Source organism: Pristiophorus japonicus, chromosome 22, assembly GCF_044704955.1.
Source record: "Pristiophorus japonicus isolate sPriJap1 chromosome 22, sPriJap1.hap1, whole genome shotgun sequence".
Classification (NCBI taxonomy): Eukaryota; Metazoa; Chordata; class Chondrichthyes; family Pristiophoridae; genus Pristiophorus; species Pristiophorus japonicus.
Genome location: NC_091998.1, coordinates 22985678 through 22998525, shown reverse-complemented (window position 1 = coordinate 22998525; position 12848 = coordinate 22985678). Strand labels below are relative to the sequence as shown.

Here is a 12848-nt window from a genome sequence, read left to right as displayed (position 1 = left end):
AGGTTAGATGCAGGAAGAATGTTCCCAATGTTGGGGAAGTCCAGAACCAGGGGTCACAGTCTAAGGATAAGGGGTAAGCCATTTAGGACCGAGATGAGGAGAAACTTCTTCACCCAGAGTGGTGAACCTGTGGAATTCTCTACCACAGAAAGTTGTTGAGGCCAATTCACTAAATATATTCAAAAAGGAGTTAGATGTAGTCCTTACTACTAGGGGGATCAAGCAGGAATGGGGTACTGAAGTTGCATGTTCAGCCATGAACTCATTGAATAGCAGTGCGGGCTCGAGGGGCCGAATGACCTACTCCTGCACCTATTTTCTATGTTTCTTTGAATTTAGAACTTGCAGCGCAAAATTCCTTTAAAGATTTAAACATTTAGAAAACAAACCCAAACTTTTGAAGAAAACGGATACTATAATTTTAATAGTTTCATGTAAAGTTACACACACATATATATATACTGCTTTTTAAACAAAAGCAAATGCTTCGCAGTTTTATTTTGTTGCAATAAGAACTTAGCCCCAATTTCTGACGGTAAATTGGGACTCAACAGTAAGGAGCTGTGAGGGGATCTAAACCGGCAGTGAAGAAGATTCGGGCAGATCCACAGTTTGATGAGCTGAGAAATTTATCAAATCTTTTATCATCAAATATAACTTTCTTAAAAGATAGTCTTTTCAAAACAAAATTAATCTGAGAGAGACGCAGTCTCTCAGTTCATTTATTTCCTCTTTTCAAAAAATGAATGAGATCTACTGCTTTGCTTGTTTGTATTTTTATGAATATTACTAGATTTCTGAGATTTGAGACATTTTCAAATGAGGGTTCCTAAAATACTGGGTGGTGGGGGAGGAGTGCAGATATAAACTTTTTGAGAAATGTTTTGTTCTATTCGTTCCTATTGCCCATCCCATTATGGAGAAAACTGTTGTAAGATCAGGTCTGATGTATTGCAAATAATGAACCAATTTCATTCAGATAATAGCAAAATGTATGAGTTTTCATTGCTGTGCCTTGGTGTAAGTGGTGAACTAATTTATTGAAGTCAGTTCTTTCAGGGGTATGAAAGAGCTTTAACATTCATGAATTTTGTAGGTTTTCTTAGTGAGTAAAGGAATGCTGCATTGAAGCATATTTGATTGAACTGTTAATTTATTCTGTGGGGTTTTTCAGTTTCAGTGACCCATCTTGCACCAGTAGAGGGCGCTAGTAGTAGCACACCAATAGGTGAACTGCTTTCAAGTTGACTTGTGTGAGATGAATGAGCAATTCCATTATTAGAATATTATGGGCAGTACTAGTACCAACATGTTTCTCAACAGATTAATAGCAAACTATTAAAACCAAAAATGGCATCTCAGGAGGAATCGCTTAGCGAGTTTAAAGACTAAACCTAATCCTTTACATTCATAAAGTAAATCCCCGCCTTAATTGTACCATTGTAAAATTCTAATAGCCAATAGGCACCACAGTTCATGCTCTCGAATGTGCACCTAGTTTTATTGTCACTATTTTCTGCTTTCCGTGTGAACTCTCCATAGATGATACGAGTTAATCAGTATGAAGAATGAGCTGGTGATCGCAAAATAATAACAATGGGATAGTTCACTGAGAATAATTGCCTAGTTTGACGAGATTTGTCATCAGGATTTGAAATAAATTGCTCGAGCAGCATTTGAAAGACATGTAACTGATGATCTGATCAATGATTCTAAATGAAGTGTTTAACCCGACCCTCTCAGATGATGACTCACTTGCTGTGCATTTTTCCAGCACATTTCATTATTTCAGTTTTCACCATGTGATTTTTTTTTTTAAACTCCTTTACCTCCTCAGGATTTAAATACTTTTGAAGATCATTTTAGTGGGATGGAGAGAGGGAGGCCGGGGGCAGAGGGGCCTTTGCTGATTTTAACAAGCTAGCAGTGGGGGACTTAGGTCAGGGATTTAACTGTGCTTATACTATTTGCACAGCACTGCTTGTTAACATTGAATGATTTCAACCTAGTTTCATCTTGAGAAAGCTTTGTAAAAACCACAAACTGGTCTATTTTTTTTCTCTCTTAAAAAGCATACTATATTCAATACAAGAACAGTAAAGAGCCCACTCACGTACAAGCTCCTTTTCATATAGTGCAAAAAACAATGAAATACATCGATAACATTGGTTGAAAAAAACGTCTCACGAAAGACATGCTCAAATCTCAACTTGTATGTGCAAATTGGTTCACGTTTCAAGCAATAATTTATTGTCACAAGGTACAGGCCTTATTTTCAAAGACAACGTCATTTACTAGTTTAATAGGTAAATGCAGGGACTGTGGGGAACATCCCATAACTAGTCTGCAAACATGGCTCCACAAGGCACAGAAAATTGGATATCTTGCTGTCCCAGAACTGTGATTAGTGATTTAATCTTTAAAAATAAGGCATATATATATATATATATATATATATATTTTAATACTGCTGCCACCATATCTGTGTTACATGAGCTATCTCAGACCAGCAGGTAACTAATCTGCTTTATTTAGTTGCTTGGAGTCACTGTGATAACATGACCAGCTGGTGTTGCGCCAGCCAGCCAGTGCAGAGAAAGCAAGGACGCAGCACCACCACTGTCCTGAGTTTATACACAAACAGAAAACACAATCGTATATCTGCATTGCTCACGGATTCAAGCCAAGTGTTATCCAGCAATCTTGTCAAATTGTTTCCAAACGTAAGCAGGTTGTAAATAACTGGTACTCAGTGAACACACAGTTTTAACACCATCTGATATTGTAAGCTCCTACAGGCTGTGTGTGCCCAATTTTTTTTAGGTTCAGAGGAAAATATAGCTGAGCCTTAACCAAGCCCCCACCCCTTTCCTGCTAGCCACCGTCGCTGGGTCAAAACCCTGGACCTCCCTACCTAACAGCACCTGTGGGAGCACCTTCACATCGTGGACTGCAGCGGTTCAAGAAGGCGGCTCATTCTCAAGGGCAATTAGGGACGGGTAATAAATGCTGGCCTTGCCAGCGACACCTGCACCCTGTGAATGAATTTTAAAAAATTAGCGACCAAAGTAATGGTGATTATAAATGGCTCCATTTTGGGGCCTTCGTGGCATGCCTCTCTGCTAACCTCACCTGCCTCCATAATTAGCATAGCTTTATTTGGTAGACTAGGCCTTGCCCTTAGTCCACTTTCAGAAGGATGTTTTTAAGCTAGGGCAAGAAGGTTGCTGATCTCCCAGTCAGAGCTAATAATCAGGAATCCCGGCCCTGATACTATCCAATGACTCCTACAGGAAAATGTCTAGAATTGGGCTTGAACTGGATCGGACTTGGTCATGATGCACTGTGCAGTTGATAACCTATAAATGCACTCTGTCCAGGCTCTCTCTCTCTCTCTCTCTCTCTCGAAGGATAGCCACATGGATGATGGTCTGTGTGAGAGGAGGTGAAGGAAAGAAAGACAAACAAAATATTTAATCTCTCCAACAGTCAATGTGGAGTTATACAGATGTTGACATTTGAGGACGGTTTGATTTTCAGAAGGTCTTAGGAAGTGTTCACTTGCCCATCAACAATCTAGAGAAAAAACTGCAATTGGTGGATTTTTTTCACCATTTACAATTGATGGTAAGGGTGTGTGCGGTGCCGGGTGCAATGATGCAGCCACATGCGAAGTGAGCAAGAGAGGGACACCTTGTGAAAAATATCACGGTGCAGTGGACTTTCCACCAAATACTGAAATAAAGTCAAGTCTTGGTGAACCGATTCGATATCCAAGAAGACTTCTAGTATTCTATTCCCGTTCCCATTCCTTTTCCCTTAACCAAAGATTCTGACATCTGCATTGATAAAGATTTCTTGGCAAGTTAATTCAAACAGTTGTCCAACTGCATTATCAGAAACAAAATCTCACTTTATAATATGTACCTTTAAAACACATCCCTCCACCCCAACTCCCAGTCCATTCCCAAGCAGCAGATTGGCCTGAAAATTCACAACACTGTAGCTGAGGATTCGATTTTGACTGTGTGTGAAACACCTTTATAAGATTTATAATTCACATGTACATAACATGCACTTTAATCCATTCACATCTGCATCTCTCAACATAGTTTATTCCTGTAAATAAGTTAAGGACTGCAACAATAAGTAAACTATCTCGACATGGTTGTTAAATAGCAGCTGTGTGACCTCAATCCATTTGTAACTGTACTGATCAATAAAACATCAGGGTCATTAACAGGAGTGTATGGCTGCACCATATCACTGGGGCAAGTGCAAGAGACTAGAACCACACAGGGTTATGCAAGTGGGAATGAGTCAAAAGACATTTTCTCATGAGTGGTGAGAGATGGATAATATACCTGATGCCATGTTCTATAGCCACCGAGGGAGCTGGGGTTTAAAAATCTTGCAGATCTTTCAGTGACTGATACATTTGAAATATGGTTTGCTTTCACTGATGTGAAACTTTGTTGGAAACGGTAAAACTAAGACTGCCATGAAATAAAAAGAACCATAGCATAGATGTCTTCTGACAAGTGCCTTACCATACCAACATAAACTCATGATCGGAAGTACTTTGAATTTGGCCTGAGGCCTGTGGAGTGGTAGTCTTTTCCATACAGGAGCAGGCAGTGAAATCCAAAAAGGTTTTTTTTTTAAAATGTGGAGTGACAGAATTAAATATTTAGAATGGCTTCCGACTCGGTGAGGGTGTGAGAATTGAGGCTCGGACCAACCTATCAGTTAAAGGATTGCACTTTAAGGAGGAGTTGCTGGATGTGGAGATATCAAAATGACAGTGAAAGGGTTATCACAGGGCGTGTTAGAACATCTGGCTACGTAGATGCAACTTTAATTCGAAATATGTTTGAGTTTATATTTTAAACACACAATTCTGTAACCTATCCAGGAGAATGTACTGGCAACCCTAGCTTAGCATAAGCTAATACATGTCCTTCCTTTGTGAGCTGAGCTACTCTACAGTATGTGTCTCTTGGACAATGATCACCAGACCTGGGTGCACCAGCATTGACCAGTAACCCCACAGCCCCACTAAACTCGAGGTTCTCCTCCCCATCCCTTCAGATCCGCAATCTGTGAAAGTACGATCATCCTCCTTTGCTTGCATCCAGACAGTTTGGTAGGTCATACAAAGGGGGAGGGGGGGGAGGGAAGGAACTTGACAGATAATGGTCTTCATTACAAAACATTAATCTTGTGCTTGTCACCTGTATAGCCTGTTCATTTACAATTTTCAATTAGTCAGTAAAGATCGGTTTTCAATGTCCAACAGTGATGGGGAGTATTAATCTGAGAATTCTTTTTTGCTTGGTTCCAAAGTCCCACAATTCCTTTTATTTTCAACTTCCACATGGCTTGATCTAATCAGCTCATTCCTAACTACATACCCTGGCTTGCGTTTGAGAAGCTGCCAATTGCAGCGACATTCCTGCAGCTCTGATGGGGAAGGGGGCACAAATTCAACAAGATTACTCTGTGTAAACAAATCATAGAATGGCTGCAGCACAGAAGGAGGCCTTTCGGCCCGTGCCGGCAGATCAAAGAGAAGAAAAAAGGCAATTTGAGTGACGTGTCCCTTAATTGTGCATCATTGCAACTTTGAATTCACGCATCATTTCAGAGCCATCCTCACGATTTATTGAGGATAGTCTTTGTTTCAATGTTACCTAATTGCTTTCCTTCCTCCAACTTTTCACCTCAGAGTCTGCAGACTGTGCTAAATCTCGGGTTTCTCACACAGGCCAGTCCTATTCGACAGTTTGTGGCAATGGCAAGCAGAGTCAACTTCTGTAAGTCAGATACAATTTCACCCAAATCAAATTGAGTGAAGTGGCGAGAGAGCCCCTCCAGGAGGCAGTCTTGCAGTTTTGGGTGCACACCTGCTACAGTACAACTATAACTAGTGCAAAATGTACTTAACAAAATTCCCATACTGGCCAGCTAAAGCACTTTTAAAATTATGTTTTAATCTTGTACTGCCAATGAAGAGCTAACAGCCATTTCAACTAGGCATTCAGGTGGCAGTGACTGGAAATACTCTTAAGTTTCACTATCTTTGACCAAAGTGTGACCTGGAACTGGCAGTATAACCCTGGTTTACTGGCACTGTTAGTCCAGCAGGTCTTAAACTGGTACCTGTAATATAACAAACTCCAAAAAAAAACCTCCTTAATTATATATTTTAAAAATTGACAAATTTGGCTCTGAAATGGGAGAAGTACTGACTGACATGAGCATAAAACAATTAGCCTTGCATTCAACCTTCCCCAGTCTGATCTTTTGGTGTGTAAATATCATACACACGTGTCATTTCAAGCCTACCCAATAGATGAAGAATCACAATTGCAAGACATGCCAAGACTGGAGCAGAGAGGAGATGGGCCTCAACCCATCATCACATGTTGTACTGCTGCTCGTCAAGTTGGAGAAACAGTGTGTGGAAACACTGTGGAGTGAAAATAAATCTGAAGAAAATTCCCAAAAGTAGTTCTTTGGAAAATCAATGTGTAAACAGCCTGTGGGAGCTACAAGAGGCTTTTCAACAACAACAAAAAAACCCACAGGTAGTACAAAATGGAATTGTCAATTAATACTCATACCACATTAATTCATAACATTAAAAATAAATGCATACGCTTCTTATAAAATGTCAATGAAGTATGTAAACGGTGTCTTCATGGTCTTGCATGTTGCAGTTTTAAGAACGTAAAAGCAGATTTTGCTATTTGGTTTTGGTTTCCCTGGCTTCCAGTGTCAAGTCTCCTAATGTGGCAAAGAAGTCCTCCATCTCCTTCTGCAGAAGTTGGTTTCTCTTCTCCGCGTCTTCTCGTGCCCGTTCCGCGTTCCGCATTTTTATTTCAAGCATGGCGTATTTCTTCTTCCCTTGGTCCAACTCTTCTTCCAGTCTGTTCACTTGCAATCGCAGCTCTGTGCTAGACTCTTCAAGCCTGAGGAAAGGGATACAATTAACTTGGCTTCTTGGCGCATGTCACAAGGGTAATACAGTAATCATGGGGGACTTTAATCTACATACAGCAAATTTGGTTTGCCCAGTCTGTAACAGTGTGGAGGACGAACTTATGGAATATATACAAGAGAGTTTTCTAGATCAGTATGGGAGGAGGCTATTTTAGATCTAGTATTATGCAATGAGAAAGGGTTAATTAATAACCTTGTAGTAAAGGGACTCTTGGGGAAGAGTGACCATAATATGATAGATTTAGTTAAATCCAAAACTAGGGTCTTAAATCTAAACAAAGAACACTACGTAGGTATGAGGGGTGAGTTGGCTAAGGTAGATTGGGAAACTACATTAAAAAGCTATGATGGTAGACGTGCAATGGCTAGCATTTAAAGAATTAATTTATAACAAATACACATTCCTTTATGACACAAAAACTCCATAGGAAAAGTGGTCCAACCGTGGCTAACAAGAAGTTAAAGATAGTATTAGATTAAATGAAGAGGTTTATAATGTTGCCAAAAAGAACATTAAACCTGGTGCTTGAGGATTTTAGAATTCAGCAAAGAAGGACCAAGAAATTGATAGAGAAAGAGAAAATAGAACGAGAGTAAACTAGCAAGAGACATAAAAGCTTCTATAGGTATGTAAAAAGGAAAAGCTTAGCGAAGTAAGTGTGGGCCCCTTATAGGATGAAACAGGAGATATTATAATGGGGAATTACAAAATGGTAGCAAAATTAAACACTTTGTATCAGTCTTCACGGAAGAAGATGCAAAAAACATTCCAGAAATCATGGAGAACCTGTTTCAGTGAGAATGAGGAACTGAAAGAAATTAGTATTCGTAAAAAAAAATACTGCCGAAATTAATGGGACAGAAAGCCAATAAATCCCCTGGACCTGATGGCCTACATCCTAAGGTTTTGAAAAAGGTGGCGATAAAGATAGTGGATGCATTGGTTGTCACCTTCCAAAATTCCCTAGATTCTAGGTTTCCGCAGATTGGAAGTAGCAAATGTAACCCTGCTGCTATTTAAGAAAGGAGGAAAAGAGAAAACGGGGAACTACAGACCAGTTAGCCTGACATCAGAAGTAGGGAAAATGCTAGAATCTATTATTAAAGATGTGGTAACAGGGCACTTAGAAAATAATAGGCAAGAGTCAACACAGGTTTATGAAAGGGAAATCACGTTTGACAAATGTTAGTTTATTTGAGGTTGTAACTAGCAGAATAGATAAGGGGGAACCAGTGGATGTGGTGTTTTTGGATTTTCAGAAGGCATTCGATAAGGTGCCACACAAGAGGTTATTAAACAAAATTAGGGTTCATGGGATTAGGGGTAATAGACTAGCATGGATTGAGGATTGCTTAATGGACAGAAAACAGAGTAGGAATAAACAGGTCATTTTCAGGTTGGCAGGCTATAATTAGTAGGGTACCACAAGGATCAGTGCTTGGGCCTCAGCTAGTCACAGTCTATATCAATGACTTGGGTGAGGGGACCAAACGTAATATATCCAAGTGTGCTGATGATACAAAGCTAGATGGGAATGTAAGTTGTGAGGAGGATGCAGAGACATTAAGGGGATAGAGACAGGCTAAGTGAGTGGGCAAGAACATAGCAAATGGAATATAATGTGGAGAAATGTGAAGTTACCCACTTTGGCAGGAAAAATAGAAAAGCAGAGTATTTTTTAAATGGTAAGATTTGGAATGTTGGTGTTCAGAGGGACCTGGGTGTCCTTGTACACAAATCACAAAGTTAACATGCAGGTACAGCAAGCAATTAAGAAAGCAAAAGGTATGTTGGCCTTTATTACAAGAGGATTTGAGTACAGATGTCTTACTACAATTATATAGGGCCCTGGTGAGATCACACCTGGAGTATTGTGTACACTTTTGGTCTCCTTACCTCAGGAAGGATATAGTTGCCATAGGGGGAGTGTAATAAAGGTTCACCAGGCTGATTCCTGGGATGGGGGGGCGAATTGTCCTATGAAGACAGATTGAGTAGACTAGGCCTATATTCTCTAGAGTTTAGAAGAATGTGCTGTGATCTAATTGAAACACACACAATTCTTACTGGGCTTGACAGGGTAGATTTGGGAGGATGTTTGACCTGGGGAGTCTGACAGGGAGTCTAGAACCAGGGGTCACAGTCTCAGAATAAGGGGTCGGCCATTTAGGACTGAGTTGAGGAGAAATTTCTTCACTGAGGGTGGTGAATCTTTGGAATTCTCTACCCCAGAGGGCTGTGGAGGCTCAGTTGTTGAGTTTATTCAAAACAGAGAATGATAGATTTTTGAATATTAAGGGAATCAAAGGATTTGGGGATAGTGCAGGAAAGTGGAGTTGAGGAAGATGATCAGCCATGATCTTATTGAATGGTGGAGCAGGCTCAAGGGGCCAAATGGTCTACTCCGGCTCCTAATTCTTATGTCCTCTCTTACTTTCTCATCAGTCTTTTGGTTACTGCAACCTAATTATGTGCTGAGCAGCATATCAGCAATGTTACCACACTGGAGAGAATGGTGAGGAAATCCTGATCGGTGATTGGAGAATAGGGCTCACATTTTGACCCTTAGTGCTAATTATGTGTCCAGTCATCTAAAACACTGAGATGGGGACAGATGGGGAGTCTGTACTGTCTTTAAACAGGATCTTTGATTTTTTACTGAAAGCTCTTGATCAGAACTTAAAGAAGGGTAACTTTGAAGGTATGAGGCGTGAATTGGCTAAGATAGATTGGCGAATGATATTTAAGAGGTTGACTGTGGATGGGCAATGGCAGACATTTAGAGACCGCATGGATGAATTACAACAATTGTACATTCCTGTCTGGCGTAAAAATAAAAAAGGGAAGGTGGCTCAACCGTGGCTATCTAGGGAAATCAGGGATAGTATTAAAGCCAAGGAAGTGGCATACAAATTGGCCAGAAATAGCAGCGAACATGGGGACTGGGAGAAATTTAGAACTCAGCAGAGGAGGACAAAGGGTTTGATTAGGGCAGGGAAAATGGAGTATGAGAAGAAGCTTGCAGGGAACATTAAGGCGGATTGCAAAAGTTTCTATAGGTATATAAAGAGAAAAAGGTTAGTAAAGACAAATGTAGGTCCCCTGCAGTCAGAATCAGGGGAAGTCATAACGGGGAACAAAGAAATGGCAGACCAATTGAACAAGTACTTTGGTTCAGTATTCACTAAGGAGGACACAAACAACCTTCCGGATATAAAAGGGGTCAGAGGGTCTAGTAAGGAGGAGGAACTGAGGGAAATCTTTATTAGTCGGGAAATTGTGTTGGGGAAATTGATGGGATTGAAGGCCGATAAATCCCCAGGGCCTGATGGACTGCATCCCAGAGTACTCAAGGAGGTGGCCTTGGAAATAGCGGATGCATTGACAGTCATTTTCCAACATTCCATTGACTCTGGATCAGTTCCTATCGAGTGGAGGGTAGCCAATGTAACCCCACTTTTTAAAAAAGGAGGGAGAGAGAAAGCAGGGAATTATAGACCGGTCAGCCTGACCTCAGTAGTGGGTAAAATGATGGAATCAATTATTAAGGATGTCATAGCAGCGCATTTGGAAAATGGTGACATGATAGGTCCAAGTCAGCATGGATTTGTGAAAGAGAGATCATGCTTGACAAATCTTCTGGAATTTTTTGAGGATGTTTCCAGTAAAGTGGACAAAGGAGAACCAGTTGATGTGGTATATTTGGACTTTCAGAAGGCTTTCGACAAGGTCCCACACAAGAGATTAATGTGCAAAGTTAAAGCACATGGGATTGGGGGTAGTGTGCTGACGTGGATTGAGAACTGGTTGTCAGACAGGAAGCAAAGAGTAGGAGTAAATGGGTACTTTTCAGAATGGCAGGCAGTGACTAGTGGGGTACCGCAAGGTTCTGTGCTGGGGCCCCAGCTGTTTACATTATACATTAATGATTTAGACGAGGGGATTAAATGTAGTATCTCCAAATTTGCGGATGACACTAAGTTGGGTGGCAGTGTGAGCTGCGAGGAGGATGCTATGAGGCTGCAGAGTGACTTGGATAGGTTAGGTGAGTGGGCAAATGCGTGGCAGATGAAGTATAATGTGGATAAATGTGAGGTTATCCACTTTGGTGGTAAAAACAGAGAGACAGACTATTATCTGAATGGTGACAGATTAGGAAAAGGGGAGGTGCAACGAGACCTGGGTGTCATGGTACATCAGTCATTGAAGGTTGGCATGCAGGTACAGCAAGCGGTTAAGAAAGCAAATGGCATGTTGGCCTTCATAGCGAGGGGATTTGAGTACAGGGGCAGGGAGGTGTTGCTATAGTTGTACAGGGCATTGGTGAGGCCACACCTGGAGTATTGTGTACAGTTTTGGTCTCCTAACTTGAGGAAGGACATTTTTGCTATTGAGGGAGTGCAGCGAAGATTCACCAGACTGATTCCTGGGATGGTGGGACTGACCTATCAAGAAAGACTGGATCAACTGGGCTTGTATTCACTGGAGTTCAGATGAGTGAGAGGGGACCTCATAGAAACGTTTAAAATTCTGACAGGTTTGATGCAGGAAGAATGTTCCCAATGTTGGGGAAGTCCAGAACCAGGGGTCACAGTCTAAGGATAAGGGGTAAGCCATTTAGGACCGAGATGAGGAGAAACTTCTTCACCCAGAGAGTGGTGAACCTGTGGAATTCTCTACCACAGAAAGTAGTTGAGGCCAATTTACTAAATATATTCAAAAGGGAGTTAGATGAAGTCCTTACTACTCGGGGGATCAAGGGGTATGGCGTGAAAGCAGGAAGGGGGTACTGAAGTTTCATGTTCAGCCATGAACCCATTGAATGGCGGTGCAGGCTAGAAGGGCTGAATGGCCTGCTCCTGCATCTATTTTCTATCCCTTGTATAATTATAAATGTATAATTACAATTACATTATCTGTTGCTGAAATCATGTTCCCATTTTTAACTGGGTGCCAATTTGTTAAATTTTGTTCAAGCTACTTGGACTTTTCACAGCCCATGCCAACTCTTCGATCACCCACCTTGGAGCTTGGGTGCACTACAGGGCAAGCTAAATCGTCGCTCTCTTTTTCTGCCGAAGAGATCAAAGTCTCACTCTGCAGAACAACTCAAACAGTCCAACACAGCTCACCTTGTATATATGAACGGGAACCAAAGTCTAAAACCTTTGGCTGATATTGCAGTGCATTCTTCTCCCTTATTCAGGCTACTCTATGCCAAAATGCAACTGTCTCTCCTTACCTACTCATTCCCCCCCAAAAACAATAACTTGCACACCTTGCTGACGATACAAAGATGGCCTACTCTAGTTCCTATTTCTTATGTTCTTCTTTAACATAGTAAATGTCCGAAAGATGTTTCACAGTGGTGCAGGGAGAAATAAGTATCGAGCCAAAGGAGAGATTAGAAGGGATAGCCAAGCCTTTGGTCAATGTCGTGAGTTTTGAGGAAGCGAGGGTGGTGGATTAGCTCTAGGAAGGAATGCCAAAGAGTTGGACCTAGGTGGCTGAAGAAACGCCCATCAATGGTTGGGCGAAGAGGATGCACAAATGGCTGGAATCATAGGCACCAAGAGTTCATGCGGGATTAAATCAAGAACAGCAGAGTTTTGGATGAACCAAGTTTCTGGAGGGTAGCGGATAGGAGGCTGGCAAGGAGAGCAATACCATCAACTTGCACCTTTAACGTAGTACAACACCCCAATCGCTTCACTGTCTGGGAGGTGAAGATGATGGGTGGAGGGCAGAGTGGATGGGTGGAGGGCAGAGTGGATGGGTGGAGGGCAGAGTGGATGGGTGGAGGGCAGAGTGGATGGGTGGAGGGGAGAGTGGATGGGTGGAG

General features: G+C 41.4%; 1 protein-coding gene across 2 annotated transcripts in view; it reads right to left on the bottom strand.

Annotated features, from left to right (window-relative positions):
* Positions 1-451: 451 nt before the first annotated feature.
* arhgap22a (Rho GTPase activating protein 22a) overlaps positions 452-12848 on the bottom strand; it is a 410547-nt gene continuing 398150 nt past the window's right edge. For both annotated transcript variants that reach the window (XM_070865755.1, XM_070865754.1), the window contains one exon: positions 452-6974. In XM_070865755.1, coding sequence (XP_070721856.1) covers positions 6749-6974 — 226 coding nt within the window. In that variant the 3' untranslated portion in view covers positions 452-6748. The remainder of the gene's footprint in view (positions 6975-12848) is intronic.